At 39.9% G+C, this 18,886-nt stretch overlaps 1 protein-coding gene across 3 annotated transcripts; it reads left to right on the forward strand.

Annotated features, from left to right (window-relative positions):
• The first annotated feature begins 5,688 nt into the window (after positions 1–5,688).
• STEAP1 (STEAP family member 1) lies at positions 5,689–18,185 on the forward strand. Of its 3 annotated transcripts, XM_053993912.1 has the most exons (6): positions 5,689–5,818; positions 6,062–6,223; positions 9,245–9,349; positions 10,151–10,663; positions 12,120–12,284; positions 13,878–18,185. In XM_053993912.1, the coding sequence occupies exons 3-6, from the start codon at positions 9,257–9,259 to the stop codon at positions 14,133–14,135; spliced, it is 1,029 nt and encodes a 342-aa protein (XP_053849887.1). In that variant the 5' UTR covers positions 5,689–5,818; positions 6,062–6,223; positions 9,245–9,256; the 3' UTR covers positions 14,136–18,185. The 3 variants fall into 3 exon arrangements, with proteins under 3 accessions (XP_053849887.1, XP_053849876.1, XP_053849895.1); XM_053993901.1 differs by having other exon boundaries at positions 5,689–6,223; XM_053993920.1 differs by lacking the exons at positions 5,689–5,818; positions 6,062–6,223 and adding an exon at positions 6,369–6,980.
• The last annotated feature ends 701 nt before the right edge of the window (positions 18,186–18,886 follow it).

Genomic DNA, 18,886 nt, shown 5'->3' on the forward strand with positions numbered 1-18,886 from the left:
TCAGCTTCCTCCCCATGTGCTTGCATCACCTGTCTCCAACTGTTTCTCATGTGAAACCTACATCATGGCCTGCAGAGAAGTTCTCAGTGCCTAAGGTTTGTGTCTGCACCGCATCTGACAACAGGGACTGGGGTTTGTAAGCACTAAAGTGATAGGAAAAAATTCTGCAAGTTTTTGTAGTAGGTGTAGAACCAAAAAATTCCTTACAAACTTAAGGAGTTTAAAATGTGGTATTGGAACAAGATTTTCTGATAAATTGCTGAGGTAGATGACCTGGGAAAGAACATGGTTGTGGGAGGGATGCTACAACATTTTGACAATTTTGTGTCATCACATGCCTTTGTACCTCCTCATGGGAAGTATAATGACATTAGAATGCCATTCCTAAACCACCATGCTGTTTTGGCTGGGGTAGAATTCATTTTCTTCACAATGGCTGGCATGGGGCTGTGTTTTGGATTTGCACTGCAATCAGTGCTGATAATAATGAGATGTTTTTGTATTGCTGAGTGGGGCTTGCAGAGAGACAAAGCCTTTTCTGCTCTTCACCCCATCTATGAGGGGTCTAAGGATGCACAGGAAGTTGGGAGGGGACACAGCCAGGACAGCTGACCCCAACTGACCCAAACAATATCCCAGACCACAGGGCATCATGCTCAGCATATAAAGTTGGAGGGGGGGGAAATGGAAGGGAGAATGTATGGAGTGATGGTGTTTGTCTTCCCAAGTCACTGCTACATTTGATGGAGCCCTACTTTCCTGGAGATGGCTCAGTACCTGCCTGCCCACAGAAAGTGGCTTTGCTTTGCTTGTGAACATAGCTTTTTTCTTACTTATCAAAATGTCTTTATCTCAGCCCATGAATTTTCTTACTTTTATCTTCCCAATTCACTTCCCCATTGCATTGAGTGGGGAGTGAGGAAACTGCTGCCTGGAGCATCAAAGAACCACAGCCAAAAGCAATAGGCCACACTTTTTCACAAGATATGTTCCAAAGCATTTTCATTTCAATGGATTCTTGTAGAAATACTGTAAAACCTTATCTTTTTTAACAATTAGAGGTAATGAATACCCCTATATACCACAGCAGAAAATATATCACTGCTGTTTGCTATTACATAATCAGATTTAAGCAAAAAGTTTCCCTGTAAAAAAAACCCTACATGACCAATATTCTGTCTTTGTTCAGTAATCCTTTCCCTGTGAGTCTATTCCCTTCCTTGTATTCTTTACATTTTACAGCCTTGAAGTGTGTCAGGGTTGCTGTGGCTTTGTTGTTGTTGTTGTTGTTAATCTGGATATAAATTACTGTTATTTTTATTATCACTGGTTTCACTATTGTAAGTATTTAAAGGCAGCCAGCTCTATACTCCAGTGGCATGTGTGTGGTAAAATCCTGAAATCAACAAGATTCCACAGAGGAGTACCACAGCTGCCTCAAAGGATAACAGGACAATTTTAGATGTTATGTAAGCAAAAGTAACAAACACACTGGGAAGGGCAAGCATTTCTTTAAGAGTATGTGATTATACCCAGAGAATATCATTGTCTGATTCAAATTTTTTTCTTAACTATAAAACAAATTCTACTTCCAAGAAACAACGTGTATTATCAGAAAGGAATGCTGTGAAAGGTGTTAGTTCAAAAAATTAACAATGCAAGTGCTTTCTGTATTTGTCTATAAATTATATACCTGAAATCCAGAATCTAATTTTTTACAGGGAATGAGAAAATAAAATATTTCTATTCTCCTCTACTTTGAGTTATTTTTCAACTCATTTCATTGAACTTTAACTGTGGTGGTCATGTGGTCTTTACTTGTACTTTCAACAATGTCTAAAAGTATCAGTTAAAAAAATTATTTGAGCGTCATGTGGCTTTGTTGATTTCTCATAATTCAAGAGAAGCAGTACATAATTTTTAGTTTAATTTTTAGTTTAGTAATAAAGTTTATTACACATGTTGGACAAGATTGAACAGCCCTCTCAAACAATCTTGAGCCTCTGTTTTTCGCTGTAGTTATTTTCCTCAGCTTCCTGTTACTTGGCACCAATGACTTAAATCCTCCAGAGGAATTCAACTATTTCAAGTAGCTTGAGTGCCACTTCTTTGAATCAGGATTTGTGTGATAAATCCGGGCCAAGTAAGAAATTTTTTTCACTTTAACAATGTTACTCACTAAGAACAGCTGGTCCTTTACTACATAGTCATTCAGCAGGGAATACAGCAGTTGTATGCTTATCTGATCTCTTTCTGACATATTCCCTTGGATAAAGAAGCTTATTAAATGCCAGTAAACCAAATATGTTGTCTCATGTCTGTTCTCAAATGGCCTCAGTCCACAAGAGACAAGCATTCTCTACCAGCTGCATTTGCAACTCCAACTCACAACATGAACACAGGGCACTTGCCACTTCCATTCCCAACTTAGGAGTCAACACTACAGTTTCTTAGGCTGTAATTTCAAAATCAGGTTAGATTTGATAGCATTTCAAAATTAATTTTCAAATTCTTTCATAATTTTCCAAATTCATACATGATTCTTTGTAGCACCTACATTTTTATGTTCCTTTTCACAGACTGCTGAGTTTGGGCATTCTGAGCAAGAGTCCTCTTGGTGTCAGCTCGTATATTTCCATGGGCAAAAACATTAATGCAGTTAAGTTTTGTGTGCATTGTCCCACTCAAAGGAAGACCCCTGTCAATACCAGATCAGGTCCTAAGCTGCAATAGGAAGAGCACTGACAGCTGGTCAAGGCTCGTCCTCCTTCCCCTTCCCTCAGCCCCTCTCAGACTCATCTGCATTGCTGTGTTCAGTTCTGGACCCCTCAGTACAAGCAAGACATGGATGCACTGAAATTGCTTCTGTGCAGGTCATCATGAAGAGGATTAAAGGACTGAAGCACTTCTCCTACAATGACAGGTTGAGAGAGCTGGAACTATTCAACCTGGAGATCAGAAGGCTCATGGAAGCTCTTAACATCACATGAATACCTGAGGGATGAAGACAGTAAAGAATATGGAGCCACACTCTTCTCAGTGGAGTTCAAAGGAGAGACAAGAAGCAATATGGACACAATGAGGATTTTCACTATCTTCTCAGTGAAGAATATTTCCCTAGAACCCAATGTGAACCTTCAAACTGCCATTCGTGATTCCTGACTATTTTTACACTCACTGGCACTACCAACAAGAGTTGGGCTTGCTCACCTTTGTACCTTCCCTTCAAGTATGGAGGGAAGGTTCTTCACCAGATGAAGCAAGACCAGTTTCCCCACGTGTCTCCCCAGGGAGCATGAGCTGAGAGCCCTTTACCACCTTGGTAAGCCTCTAGTGAACCCTTCAAGCGCCATCCTGGAAACTCAGTCACCACTTAAGCATTTCAACCTGGCTGAACCCAGCCCATTTACACTTGGTTAAATTACAGTGAAAAGTTTCCATCTTTCTACACCAGCTCCCCCTCTGTGGCACCATTTCTGAGTCACCCAAGGGCATGCTGTAGTCATCTTGCTGACACTCATAGTTACACTTAGCTTACTCAACAAGTTCTGAGCAAGACTGTTAGTGTGATTATATGTAGGTCTGTGTGTTACTGGAACACTGCACCACTTTTCCAGCCATTTGGCACGTTGTTCTCAGAACTCCTAGTCTGAAGAGCAGTTGCAGAAGGAAATTGTCCTGACCACAGATTTCCCCATGTAGAAACTCTGATTAATCTGTTATCAAGATTAAAGAACTGTCTGGAAAGCTTGTCAATTATGCAATAATCCTTTTCTCCAGAAAATGTAATCAAGCATGAATTCCCTCATGTTCTTGGTCAACATCACACACAGACTTTAATCAGAATATAGAAGGAATAAAACACAGATGGACAAAGCTAGTGTCACCAGAGTATTTTTGTTCTCTGGAAAAAACCCTGACACACTTCAGCAACCATGAAAGTATTGTTCTTTCTCGTACATGAGTTAAAGCTTATTGACACTATTCTAAACCTCTGGAGCTAGCCAAACCTGCACAACTTTACATTCTTGTCAGTGACATCATGCCCATTCTGCATATTCCAAGAGAAATTTTCTCATTTTGAATCAACTCCTGATTCCTGTGGAGTTTCCTACCTTCAGCCTCATACTTCTTACAAAGCACATCTCATAAATACCAGTTCAAAGCTGTGAGCATGCACTGGTATCATCTGGGCATAGTGGCTTGCAGGACTGCCATGCAGATTGCTTTCCAGTAACCATTCTAATATAAGTAGTACTTTGAGTGACGTGGAAGTCATGCCTCAGGGTAGGCATGAAAGGAAAGATTTCACTAGTATTTGAATCTATTTCCACTTTGTCAGCACCCACGTAAAATCAGCTTTCCAATTTTATTCACAGACAGACACCTAATAGTACTCAGGATGCAGACTGGAGAGGGGATTGCTAGTCCAGAGATATCTAAAAGCATCTGTGCAGAACAGCTTACCAGGTACTTATTTAATAGTTCACGCTCTGGCTGGCTTTTCATCTGGTCTTCTGAGAATGTGTATGCAGGAGCTGAGTTCTTGTGTGTTTTATGAAAAGTCTAAGGATGCCTTAAGGATATTCTATCCTTAAGATAGTATATGATATTCTATAAGACAGGATATACAGATGCTGCAATCTCTCAGCATCTTGAGCTATCTCTAGTTCCCATAAGACTAGCTTACGCCAGGGCTGAGAAGTGAGAGGGTACTTCTGAGAAGTGATTTTCCAAGGAGCTCCCTAGGAACATGCTTTTAGCCCTCTGGACTGCAAAGTCTCGTTAGCCAGGGTTGGAACCGCCCGGCACACCTTGGCACAGGCAGCCTCCTCCCCTGCGCTCCCACCGCCAGGCGTCACCCTGCTGATGGGAACGGGGAAAAATCCCAAACCGACCATGAAAAAAAGGAGCAGGGAAGGAAACCAAACGGCACTTGGTGAGAGCATACCCAAGTTAGCATCCCTTGCAAAAAAAAGTAACTAATGGAAAACATGTGAGAAATAGCCTTTATGCAAAGCACAGAAAAATATGCTAATGAAGGTAACTAATTTTTTTTTTAAAACTTAAGCTTTTAACACAGGAGATACAATTATTCTGTCTTCTATTCCTTCTAAGGCAATCTCTTTTCTTCCAGATGTAGCATTCAGCTGGAGTCTACGTCCATTTATCATCTACTGAAAAGGAGAAAAAAAAAATCTACTCCCCTCCCAAGATTCAAAGACATGGAACTTGGCATCATTTCTGTGAAGACATCATGACGAGGATACAATGAGCTCTGCATGAAAACATTTCTGACACAAACTGGCCACGTGTTCTTCAACGTTAGGATGTCAAAATATGCACTAAAACAGAGATTTCACAAGATAAATATAGCTCACACTACTGTGTGACTAAAATTTCAGGAGACAACTGCCTTTTCAAAATCGCCAGCAAAAGTTAAAAACCAACCAACAAACAAACTAATAACAAAAATCTTACAGGATCATGATACTTTAAGAAAAAAAAATTAAGTGAGGACTGCTCGTATGAGAGGGATTAATAGGGCATTTTGTCAGGTTAGGAGTGTGACCTGAGAGGAGGAACGGGCAGGCAAGAGAGAATGGAATGAAAGGAGAGCAGAAGGGTTCCCGGGATCCGAAGGGCCCTGGGCCACTGGCGGGCCCGGAGCGCGCTGTGACCCCACAGCGCACCCCCCACAAGCGGCGGGGCTGCCGGCAGAGGTCCGGCTGATGGAGGCGAGGGGCGCCGGGGGGAAAAGCGCACCTCAGCACCTCCGCCCCCTCCTCCTCCCTGCGGCGGGGCGGGGAGGGAGCAGGTGAATGCGCCCTTTGTCCAGCCGAGGGCCCAGCAGACCCACGGCCGGGCGCTCTTTGGGCCGGCCGGTGTCGGAGGGGAGTCCCCGAGGCCGCGCCGTCCCGCCGCCCTCCGCTGCTCGGGACGGGGCACGGCACCGCGGCTCGGACCCGCCGGGCGGAGGGGAGCGGGATGGGCGCGGAAGGCGGGGCCGGGAGGGGAGGTGGAGGCTGCGGCCGGTCTCACCCGCCTCCCATCTCCTCAGAGTCCGGCAGGCGCTCCGCTGCTGACCCGAGGCCGCCTTCCCCTCCGAGCGGCGCCGCCGGGCGCTGCCCCCCGCGGACGGAGCCGAGCCGCGGCCGCCGCTGCTGCCGCCCCCCGCGGCGGGACCTGCGGCGGGAAGGAGAGGCCGAGCTGCCGGGCCGAGGTGAGTGAGCCCGGGGCCGGACAGGCGCTGGCCGTGCCCGGAGCCGCCGGGGAGGTGTCCGTGTGCGCCCGCCCGGCCGGGCTGCGGCGCGTTCCGACCCGGGCCCCGCCCGCCACGCGGCCGGGCCGGGCCGGGCTGGGCGGGGAAGCCCCGGCGGGCTCGGGCTCCCTGAGGCGGAGTGCCCCGGGCTCGTTCTGGCCGAGGAGGAACGCCGAGCGACGCTCTCCTGCTCCCACCCTCTGGGCTTTCATTCAGTTTTCCACCGAGCTCAGCAGAATTTTTGAAGAGCGGGGAAAGTTTCGAGCTCGCGTGCCTACAGCGTCCTGCACGATGCAGCGGGCACTTGGAAAGCGAGACACTTATGCCCAGCAGTTTCATGCTGCAATTTTCTGATAGTGCCGAGAGAGGGATGCAGGCACTATTCCGCACCTCTTCCATCGCCTCCTCGTTATTATCATAGCTTGTTTATTTTACCCACTTTTCTTCTTTCGTGGAACCAGCCCTGAAACCCCTTCCTCAGGAAAGCCTCCTTGGTTGATCCTTGACTTGGGATGATTTTTTCCCGGGATAATGTCTGCACAGTGTGGATCCCTGATGGTTCAGCATTACAATGAGCGTGCTGTCGCGGTACAAAATTCAGTACTGTACTGACGGCACTGGAAACTTGGCTCTCTGCAGCAGGACACCCTCCACCCTCGTTGACAGCTGCGTCCCAGAGCAGAAGGGATGTGCACTGAGGATGGACATTAATATAACTGTTTCCTTTCATAACAGTTGTGAGTTAGATGACTAACTCTGTCTCTTGCAGGACTCCTAATTTTTCTTCAGATGTATTTCAAAAAGACATATAGTCTAGATGACTTCTTTCTGGCAATTTGTAAGGCACTGAGTAGTGAATTGGAGGTGCTCTTCTTTTAGGGTTTTCAAAGGCTATTACTGTGCTTTGTTACTGGAAAATAATTTCATGTTAACTGGTATCAGAAGCCAAGTGGAATATGATGGTATGACACTTGAGTTTCCTTTCATGCCAGTTGCATGGCTGAAACCCACAGTTCCTTGGATGAACACGTCCATTCATGCACTTTCTTTTTTCTTTGGCTTGTTTTCTGCTGCATAAACCTTTAACACTATGTTTAACATTGTATTAAACATTGTATCCCAAAAGAACCAATAAATCAGCTTTTAGAGTTAGCAGCTGTCATTATAGCTCATGGGTTGCTTTTGTTCACATCATGGCATCATTTATTGCATCTTCATCAATATAAACCTTTAACTGGAAACTAATAATGAACTCCTTGTTTCTAAATTTTCTGAATGAAGAGTGATAGGAGCATGAGAACTGAGTGAATCAGGCTTTTCCATACAGAGCTTCCCAAACTAAATTATGCTTTTGGACCTCGAAGACAGTGTGGTAGCCAGAAGGTAGGCCTCAAAAATGATGACTGCCCTTCATTTTATGAGTTCCTTAAAAACAGATGTGGAGTTCGCTGTATGTGTTATTATGTTTTTTACAGGTAAGATCACCCTACTAAGTTCTATTTGTAAACTATTCTTTGAACTTTAACAGCTAGAAATTATGTATACTGAAACATGTAGAAGTAGAAATTCTAAAATCTGAAGCTTTGTGAAGATACACAATACCCCAAAACTTTTGATAAAATCACCAGAACTAGCCCTAGGAATAGCGGGGGGGCGGGGAAGTGTGCCTTCATGAGTCCATGCTTTCTTGTGTGCAGGATATACAAAGGATAGCGTTTTCCTACACCATTAGCTGGTGTAGAAATGGCTTAACAGCCTGACCTTCAGACAGAACTCTTGTTGACCCTCCTCTACAACACATAACTCTGAGAGGTTATGCTCAAACGGAGAGCTGACTACCAGGAGGGAAAAATCCAAAGGGAAATGCTAAGGAAAAGAACACTTCCAAAAGAATACTTAAGCCTCAGGTGCCTGGTGGCCTGGCAGAGAGCAAATCCTCAGCAGACAGTAAGACTGCAAGACTCATCCACTGAAGGAACCAGACACAGTAGAAGAAGGAAAATTGTCAAAGTCTGATTTCTCCATATAATTTCCCAAAAGATTTATGGATATAAAAGAATCAGTAGTTAGAAAAACAGTTTAATATCTAGTAATTCAGCTGTTCAGTAGGAAAATAAATGGAAGAGCCACCTAGTAATTTTCTTAAAGGTTGTCACAGAAAGTCACCCAGTGGTGTGGCACTCTGAGCTTCCAGTAGCATGGTGCCAGGGCCTCTCCTCCTGCCGTGTGCAACAGTGTGACACACCCCTGGCAAGTCCTTTTGCAAGGTCCTTGCAGGCCCTGTAGTTATTTTATGCTCTTCAAAATACTGTCTTTCCTGATATCCTAGGATTTTCAGAAACATCTCTTTCAGTTTATCAGTTCTTTTCCTTTTTTCTTCTTTTTCTGCCCTCTGAGTTTTTGTCATTCCTAATAGCTTAGAACCATTTCTGCTCTACTTGTGGTGATGAGTATTGCCAAAATACCTGGGAACAGCATGAGCAAAGCTACAGTTTCTTGATGATCTTGAAGGGAGAATACACCTCTAAAGCCCCAGAGTGACTGTCAGGTAGACCAATCCTAAACCCTAAAATGTATTAGAAACCACATCTCCATGAGCTTCTTGCATCAGAAAGTTTCATGAACTTAAAATCCGTCTTCATAACCTTTTACATGTTTTTTATGCAAGCTGTTTCAAACTAATTTATTGTCATTTAAAGATTGAATTAATACATTAAGTCCGCTGGTGACAGGGATATTAGGCTTAAATATTATTTTTCATTAGTAATTTTGTTCTGTTGATTTATGTTCTCTCTTATTCTCTACTTTACCCAGAAAATAAGCTGAGCTTTTTCCATTCTCAGGACAGACTTTCCTTTCCCTAGTTGACTCTGCCTTTTCCAGCAAATGTGTGGAGGACAAGGAAGAAAACAATTTGAGGGAAAATAGGCCTCAAAGTATGGCATTTCAAAACCTGTTTTACATCCTGTATTTGTTTTGCAGGGAGTTTCCACAATGGAGAAGAGGGAAAGTGGTAATCGTGCCATTGATCAGAATGCAGGTCAGAACATCATGCCAAGAAGAAATACAGGAAATCTTAACTACTTGGTAATGTTTCTATAAAAAAGCAGCTCATATGTCACATAGAATATTGCAATCCTTGATTCAATTTTGTCCAGAGACAGTGTTAGCATCACACTGGCATATCATGAATATTTCTGAAATGTTGTCACAATATTGACATGAAGAAATAAAAAGATAGAGAACATCTCATTTAATTTAATCACAGTCCATGATAAAAAATAAACAAAGCTTGAGGCAGCTAAAAACTACATGAGGGTAGCTGCTAATTGTATCTTAACAGATGAGCAAAACTCCATAGAAATAATTTGGGATTTTTACACAGGAATATAAAATTTATCTTTAGGGGAATCTTCATGATAGCAACATTGCACTAAGGAAGTTTTCCACATGACACAAAAAAAGGTCCAGAAAAAAAAATCCTTTAATCCCTTCTTGTGCATGGTATTTGGCCTACATCATTAGGTTTATAGCTAAAATTTGACATTTGAAATCTATAACTTATATAATAAGAAGCTGAAATGATGCTTCACATAATGTAATCCTTCCTTCCATGCAGTATAGTTATCTTCCTGGAATGAAAATCTATTTTAAAATCACTGCTGATAATGAAGAACAGGAAATCTACACTGCAAGTACTTTACTTAAGTGCTGACTATGCTGTTTGAAATACTATGTTTCCAAGTTACCTTGTCTTTAACAGTGCATATGTTTTGTATATGGTTCTACTGCAGTGAGTTGTAAAAGCCATGATGGCAAATACTGTCATTACAGAAGTTTCTAATCTTCTCTTGAACTCACTTTGTATTTCCGTTCTGTCCCTTCCAGAATGTGGATATGCAGGTTGCCAATGTATCAGAAGCAGCTGCACTTTTTGATTTACATCAAGCACACCATTTTGGTGAGTTTGAACATTCTTCAGAACAGCACTGCAAGCAGGATCTGTTCCCTAAGTGGCACTTGCCAATGAAGATAGCATCTGTGATCTCATTATTAACGTTTATTTACACTTCCATGAGAGATGTCATATATCCTTTTATAACCAAAAAGGAAAATGTTTTCTATAAAATTCCAATCCTTGTCATAAACAAAGTTTTACCAGTGACTTCAATTACCCTTTTAGCACTAGTGTATTTACCAGGAATATTAGCTGCTAGTTTCCAGCTGTACTTTGGCACCAAGTATAAAAGGTTTCCCCAGTGGCTGGATAGATGGATGTTATCAAGGAAACAATTTGGACTTCTCAGTTTCTTCTTCGCTACATTGCACGCCTGCTATAGCCTGTGCTATCCAATGAGAAGATCATACAGATACAAGCTGCTGAACTGGGCATTCCAGCAGGTACGATGGGCACACAAACACCAACACTTTTGTATTCAGAAAATTCTTGCAAATCTGATGGAGAAAGCCATTTTCATTGCCTTTGTTTGATTTTCAAGTACATTCACAGAGAGGACTGTTCAGGGATGGAGCAGGACCTAGTTCCCAAAGCATGTAATAGAAAGTCAGGAGTCATCACAGCTGTGTCAATGTATATTGAATAAGTAATTTTCTTAATTTGGGATTTTTTCCATCTGTAAAATGCACAAAATTGTATCTCACAGGAACAATTAATTCTTTGGCACACTATTAGTTTAGTGTAGATTTCTTCTCTGGACCAGTGAAATCTAGAAACAAAGCCTGAGTACTGAGCACATTTTTAGATACCTTTGCAAAGTGAACCAGCCAGCAGTGAAGGAGGGCTGAGCTAAATCACAGTAATCTGTATTTGCACAAACTAAATGTGTGAATACTGATGGCTCACATTTGGACTGATGCACACTACTTTGTTTAAAGGTAGGATTTCAATGATGCTTCTGACTTACGGTCAATAATTGGCTCGCAAAGCTCTCCAATGTCCTCTGTAATCAGAGAGTTCCTAATGTTCACTTATTTCCCTGGGTACCGTAAGTAATGCAGTATTACCTTTCAATATACCTTTGCAGTATACCTTTCAATATAAGGTATAGATTGCAAATATATGTTTTTATTACCCCTGAAGTCTTTATTATTAAAAATCATTAAAAGCACAATATGATGATGTCAGTAAATTCTTAAGGTTTTTGTAAACAGTCAAATTACCTGTTGAAAACTCTGAAATCAGCCTTACTGGTAATCTGACTTAAATTAATTACTAGAAATTTCCTTGAGATTCCAGTCTTGAACATGCAGAAATGGTCATATTTGGGGTGTATTATGCCATGGTGATCACTAGCAGGATCAAAGTGCTGTTGCAAGCAGTTGTAAATAGGAGAAGCTTTGACATCAGTTTATTAAAATCACAAATGTACCAAGTTGTGGTTTTTTTAAAAAAACAGAGCTAAACAGCTACCCTGGCTTTTTTTATTAAGAAGGCCTGTTGAATTACCTCCCTGAAGTAGAGCTGTTAATATATTTCCTGTTGTTATAATCTCCCTGATATGGTATTTAGCCATAGGTGGGGTTTTTTTCTTGTCAAAACCAAGATTTATCCTTGCTGTGAAGGCAGGTTAAGAGGCCTCAGAATCATGCTCTCCTGGGCTGAGACACTGATGAAGTCTAAATTCTTCTCTCTAAAAGCTCACCTTTGCTCTGCAGATACTAGTGAAGACTTTGTCATCAGAAGTAAATAGCAGTTATATTCAAAGACATTCAAACAAACCAAAATACTGATTTTCTTTGATTATTTCATTAATATTATGGTGAAAATAGTGAAATTATATTTAACACAAACAGCCAAGTGTGCCAGTCTGTAATTTTTATGGTGTTCTTTTGGCAGGTCAAACAAAAAAAAGAAAATGCCTGGATTGAACATGATGTTTGGAGAATGGAGATTTATGTGTCTCTGGGAATCCTGGGACTTGCTTTGCTGGCCCTGTTGGCAATAACATCAATTCCATCTGTCAGTCACTCTTTGACCTGGAGAGAGTTCCACTACATTCAGGTGTGCATGAATATCATTACTTCATGTTGTTAGTCCCATTTGTAGAACTGTGTGTTATCAGCTAAGACCATTAGGAGTTGGAAATACCAAACACAAAGTTATTGAAACCAATGGAAAAGTTTGTTCTGTACTCTTTGTTAACTGGTTTGTGAGAAATGTTCTTTCCATTACTCTTTTGTCGAGAGAACAGGCTGTTGTGTTCAGTGTATAAGATGGAAAGAAAAGACAACTCCATATCACTTCTTTTTTCTCCTTCTGACTTTGTGACCAGCAGCAGTTGTCCCTTTGAGACCTTTTCTTAGCTCTGGTGCTGAAGTCATCTTCTAGGTATCTTATCTCTCCAGAACGTCCCATGTCCTGCTGAATTTGGAGTAGGTGGCATTGAAGCAGTTAATGCTGTTCCCATATGACACAGTGTATTCTGAAAGAGACATCTTAGAACAGATGCTGGGTAATCAAATCCAGCCAGTCTTGAGTTTGCTACAGCTGTGCTTGTTTCCTTAACCGAGGCATTTGGTTGCTCTCGATTCTCTTATGTCATATGCAGTAATCATCAGGGTGATTCTGCTGACATCACTATGGTCACACTAGACTTAAGCAAGTGTTGGATCAGGCCCTCAAACACCAAAATCTGAAAATTCAATAATCTACTAAGGACCTGGCATTTGAAAATTTGATTTGTATTTTAAAAGCAGATCTGAAGTGTATAATCACCAATTACTGATTTGATATTCTGCACACTCTATGAAGTCTATAATTTGTAAGATAAGTGTACAGAGAATATGGAAAAGTTCAAGAGGAAGTCTCCAAATGTATGACTGCTTTCACTATTGAAAGACTATGGTGAAGAAATCCAGATGAGTAATACTTCTGTGTTGAACTTACTTTGTAAACAAATAACCTTATTACTTAAAGATCATGTTCTGTAGCAGAACAGCAGTTGGAAGCTGAAGCATTCAGCAGTTGGAAATACAGTGTTCAACTTCACTGATGACTACAAGATTATTAAGTGACAAGAAACTTAAAACTACTAGTAAATTTTCTTTACTCCTGAATTTTGTAAACAAGCTAAGCCAAATTTACCACTGTAAGTGAAATGAAAGACTTGAGTTTCCTGTCGTTTTGCAGGGCTTTTGCAATAGTACTAGACTTACTCGAGTTTGTGATTTTAATTTAGCTTAAAATTTTTCTTTGCAAGTATTAAATTAATCCCTTAATATATCTGGTTTTGAACTCATAATGATTTATCACAGAATTAAAGTAATTTAGTATACAGATGTGAATTGAGATATTCAGGATTGAGCATGTTTCAGGAATAACCTGCAATCTCTCAATCTCTTCTGTATTTTAGCTAAGCATCATAGCAATACTTGAAAAATGTGCCTCTTCCATTTTCTTTTACAGTGGCATAAAGGAGTACAGTTGGAGTCTTGACTTATATTTGTTACCTTTTCGTTTGAAGCCAATGGTTGCTTTTCTTTGACTTGAGCATGTTGTTCAAGGCCCATCCAGATTTCTGTATTTGCTTAACAGAGTTCTTTTTTTGCCAAGTTGGGAAAAATAAATAGCTTGCTATTTTCTTTCTCTTTGCAGAGCAAGATGGGATATTTAGCCCTGCTGCTATGCACTGTTCATGCACTGGTGTTTGCTTGGAATAAGTGGGTTGATGCCAACCAATTCATCTGGTATACGCCACCTTCATTTATGATTGCAGTTTTTCTTCCTATTGTAGTTCTGCTTTGTAAATGCATACTGCTCCTCCCATGTTTCAGGAAGAGGATAAGAAAAATCAGAAGTGGTTGGGAAGCTAAGACACAAGCCAATCAAACCAGTATAACTTCCAGACTGTAGATCAAATATGGACATTTCTTGTCTATGTATCTAAATATGCTCAAAGCCATGACATTTTCACTCATGAGCTCTGTTTTCACATTTGCTATAGATGTTTCTTTCTCACTTTTATTTTTGACTTCAGGAGCATGAGATACTTGATGCAATTTTGTCATTTTCAAAGACAGAAAATGAAAACATCTATTTTACACTTTAGTCTGTTCAGTGTTTTGTTATTTGATGATTTCATTCTTTTGACTCACTGCTTTTAAAATCCAAGTGTTTCATTGTCTCAATCACAGTTCTTTTGTATGCAAAAGCAAACATAAATCATTTCTGCAGATGACCACAGAAAGTAAAAAAATTATTACACCACAGAGCCCAGGAATGCTTTCTGCTTTGCACAGCCTCGTGTGTACCTTCATTAAATCTCAGAATTATAATGGGACAAAACCCAGAGTATTTACCATCCCACAGGGATCTTTACAAGGTAAATATCTCCTGAGGCTTGGGCACAGTCTAAAAAAAGAGGTTTTAGACTCAGATTTCCATCTTATCCAGGACGAGGTGTGTCTCTGTTTACTTGAAACGATAAAATATTTCCCATTTTTTATTCCATGAACACATTCTTTTGTTTCTGATGCTGGAAATTTTCCATGCTTTTGACCTAAGCCTGCAGCCCTTGACACGTGCTAAACTTTATTTGCACAAATTATTCCAGTGGGATAACTCCATCAGGTAAATGTGTTTTTTTGTTTACTCTAGGGCCAGCACAATTGTGTGACTGGAAGAAAAACATTAAAAATAGACATTTGAATCTTGCCAATGATTTGTTGAGATTTTCATGTTAAATGGCTTCCAAATGCATTTGCTTTTACAGAAATTTTCCTAATAACTTTAATAAGCTCATTAAATCCTACTTTCCTTACATTGCATAGGTCCGGCTGAAAGTTTTAAATTAATAATTCAGCAGTTAGTATCTGTTTTGAAATATGTTATTCAGTAGTAAATATTTTCACCCAACATCAGGAACATTTCTGCCAGTCTGCCTGCAGGAATTGACTAGGACATGGACTGTTGATGCCACCTATTCCTCTGAATGAGAACTGTAATTGGTAATGGCTCTGGTATTAAAACAAACAGGAAAACAACATATAGCTAAAAAAATGTAATATACGGTGCTAATGAATCTGTTGTCTCTTTCTGGACTTTTACATGGAGCATAAATAACAAACAAATTAAATAGCTGCAGGGATATTACATTTTGTATTTTCCAGGTTGTTACCATTCAATTACTGCAACTTAAAAGTTGGCCTTTTTTAAATTTGCACGTAATGTAATACTGTGAAAGTAACTGGGGACATGGTGACTTATGTAATATAGATTGAAATCTGTGGCATTATGTATCAAACCAGTAACGCATGGCAGAGGCCAAAACCCTACAATATGGGAAGCTGGACTGCAATGTTAATCTAAGAAGTTTCTAACAAGAGTGGAAAAGTATGGAGCTCAAAGCATTTGTATTTATATTTCCATGAATTAAATAAATCTTTAATAAGCTCAATGCACTTGTTACAGAAGGTAGTCCAAGATAGCATAACTTCATTCATTTCAACCACTTAATATGGTTTGAATTGGTAACATAAATTACAGGGGCAAACCAATTTCAAGATCATCACATACTATCCAAACTGACCTTTTACGCTCATCATTCAGCTGGGGACATTAAGCACACTTCAGACTCTTCTCTCTAGCATTGCCCAGAGGCAAACTCATAAGTGTCTTCTACAACATGAAATTTACATACAGTCTACAGAAGCTATTCCAAAAATCACACATGACATCCGAACATTCAAGCATGTTTTTCCCTACTGATTGTTTCAAGAAGGAGCCAGGTTTCCTGTGTCATATCTAGCCATTTCTCTAGAAACTATCATTTAATGCTTATAGCCAGAACCTGAGACTTCATAGTCTCTTCTCTGCTTTCTAAGTCTTTAGTAAACTACATCTTAGTAACTCACTTCCCAGTCTGCAGGCTGCTCAGGGAAGTGGTTAACTCACTATCCTTGGAGGTATTCAAAAGACATGTTGATGCGGTGCTTAGGGACATGTTCTCGTGGTAGGCTTGGCAGTGTTAGATTTATGGTTAGACTCAACGTAAATTATTCTATGATTTGTTTTTTAAGTATTCAGATACAACAGTGAGGGAGATCTATATAGGGCTAAGAAGCAAATGCTATTGACAGTATTTAATTTCTCCGTTTGTGGCAGACATGATTTAGTTCAATACTGATGAATCTAAGTTCATATGCTTTTAATTTATGTTTATGTTCCTATTTCCAATTCAGTGTAGTAATAGGCCTATATACTATTATAATACATTAATTGAATGTGTGTGCAAATTTTAGGCCCTTACTTGTATAACACTAAATAGTTTTATAAAACTGTGCATCATTAAATGCTTCAGTGTATGCTGTATCTGCCATTGTGTCATATACATCCAGGGTAAAAGGGTAAAAAGGTACAGTACACTCTTGAAGAGCTGCTGATAGAAACTGTCAAGGGGAACCATTTTCTCCATGCTAGTGAAGAGCCTGGAGCCTCCAAAGGAAAGAAAACAAAGATGTGAAAATCAAATGAACACTTTCATGGTGTAATGAAATTGCATTTTTCCTAACAGAACCTTTAACTGTTTATTCTAGCATTCAGAGACTTTTGAGATGGAAGAGAAAGCTTTGCAGGGAGACCCAAGATCCCTGGAAATACTGATCAAAGACCAAGAAAAGTTCAAGAATAGCAAGGGCATTGAGGAAAGGCATACTTTAGTGTAAGAATGTGTGAAGTATGGGCATACTTTAGTGTAAGAATCCATCATTCTAGTGGCAGTGTCTTTAAAATGCCTCTATAAGGCCTGCAAAGTACTTTTTTCTGTTGTGTTGAGAGACACAGAATTGAAACTCCAATGTATTTGAGAGACACAGAATTGAAACTCTGGAGATATAAATTGTTAAAGGGGCCTAAGGAATTTTATGCCAAATTCATTTGGAGAGGTCATATCCAGAATACTCCTTCCAATAAGTGATAGCAATAATCATTGTTCAGGAGGCTAGAGCCAGGGCTGTGTTGACTATTGTGTAATGCAAATTCCTGTTGACAGCAGCATTTACTGTAAGCAGCCCCTCCCTTTGGCCACTCTTCTCTGTTCTCTCAGTGCTGCAAGTCTTTAAAGATGTGAAGTTCATCAGAGTAGGGCATTGGATCCAGCTGAAAAGTAATGCAGAAAGAAGAATGAATCCGCCAGATCTACTCATGGGTCTGATTCACCTGACAGCCAGCATCCTACATATGTTAGTAGGAAGGACTCAAAGAGGAATGGTGTAAACAGGCAGCTTAACTTAAACCATCCTTAAATGAAAAGTTCCAGGTGCTCCTAAAAGTTAAAACTTACATTATTTCATCCTATTTCAGTAGCAAGAATATTCCCTTGCTTCACTTTTTTGTCATGTCCTTAGTTTTCCATGAATCAGTGGGCAAAAATGTGCTCTAGAAATTGTCATCAAAACCCATATAAAACTGACTGACATCTACGTGACTGTGGGCTGTGTGGTTTCGTTTGTAGAGATGATGATCTTACATTTCCTCTTTTCTCCTACATCCAGAGTTTCTAGTACTGTCCCTTAACAACACAAAATATTATGTTAACCATTTATGAAATTCAAACTAATTTCTTTTAAACTGATTTTCTTTAAATCGCATTAAAGGAATAATTCAAAAAAATAAAGCAAAACAAAAAGACCAATTTTTGAAAACACACTGAAACCACCCCTAAAGAATGTCATCCACTGTTGTTGCTGTAAGTGTCTGGCAATGGCTGATCATTGCCACTGATTTTTTTCCGTCATGCCAGGATTTCTTGATCCCATGAGCATATTCTGTTGCTGATGGCAAAATTGCTTCTTATTATTTCTTTTATTAAAACAAGTCTCATTGAATTCAGTTATCTCAGAGTTCAATTTTTGCATCATTCTTTGAACTTTTGTGCAGATTAAATTTAACACTTGAATGGATGAAGTGAGTCTAATTTATTAAGTAGGCATAAGTTTTCAGAGATTTTCAGCTGAAAATACATAAAACCAATCCATGAACTAAACTCTGTAAACATAAGACCACAGCTACTTTCAATAAAGATGATACAACAGAAGTTTGAGTTATTTTGTATTTTTTGTTTCTTTTTTATGTATATTTCATCTTCATAGCATGAAAGTACATTGCTGAGATAAATATGCTATGTCTTTGACTTGATTAAAGATGCGTAGTCACTGTGGGACTTGCAGAATACTACCATTGCTACTGATAGAAATATTTGGTCCTTAAATTTCTTTTTTTTTTTTTTTTTTGTTCACTACTAAAAAAGAAGCGAGGAAAATGTGGGATTTTTTAACTGGATGGTCAGAATTGTAGTTTGCAGTCATGTGCAGTCTTTATATACATGCTTACAATTTACTGTTGAAAGTACTCTACTGAAAAAGATTTCTCCACATGAATAATATGTCCATTACTTGAGATGCTGAGAAGTGTCTTATTGCTGGACTTAAAGGAATGGCCATATAACCCACCTCTAATTATTTCTCTGCTTTATTTTTTCAGTCCTGTGACGCATTCATAAAACTGAATGGCACTTCTCTCTTGACTGTACCTGTGCATGTACCAGAATAACTTCTGAACAGTGCATCTCATTCATTCAAAAGTATTCTAACAGGAAATCCTTTAAA

Source organism: Vidua macroura, chromosome 1 (genome assembly GCF_024509145.1).
Source record: "Vidua macroura isolate BioBank_ID:100142 chromosome 1, ASM2450914v1, whole genome shotgun sequence".
Lineage (NCBI taxonomy): Eukaryota > Metazoa > Chordata > Aves > Passeriformes > Viduidae > Vidua > Vidua macroura.

Coding starts and splice junctions, on each gene's coding strand:
- STEAP1 (XM_053993920.1), top strand. CDS start 6,834: ATGAGCGTGCTGTCGCGGTACAAAATTCAGTACTGTACTGACGGCACT. Junction 10,664..12,119: donor TGAACTGGGCATTCCAGCAG/GTACGATGGGCA, acceptor TTCTTTTGGCAG/GTCAAACAAAAAAAAGAAAA. Junction 12,285..13,877: donor GAGAGTTCCACTACATTCAG/GTGTGCATGAAT, acceptor TTCTCTTTGCAG/AGCAAGATGGGATATTTAGC.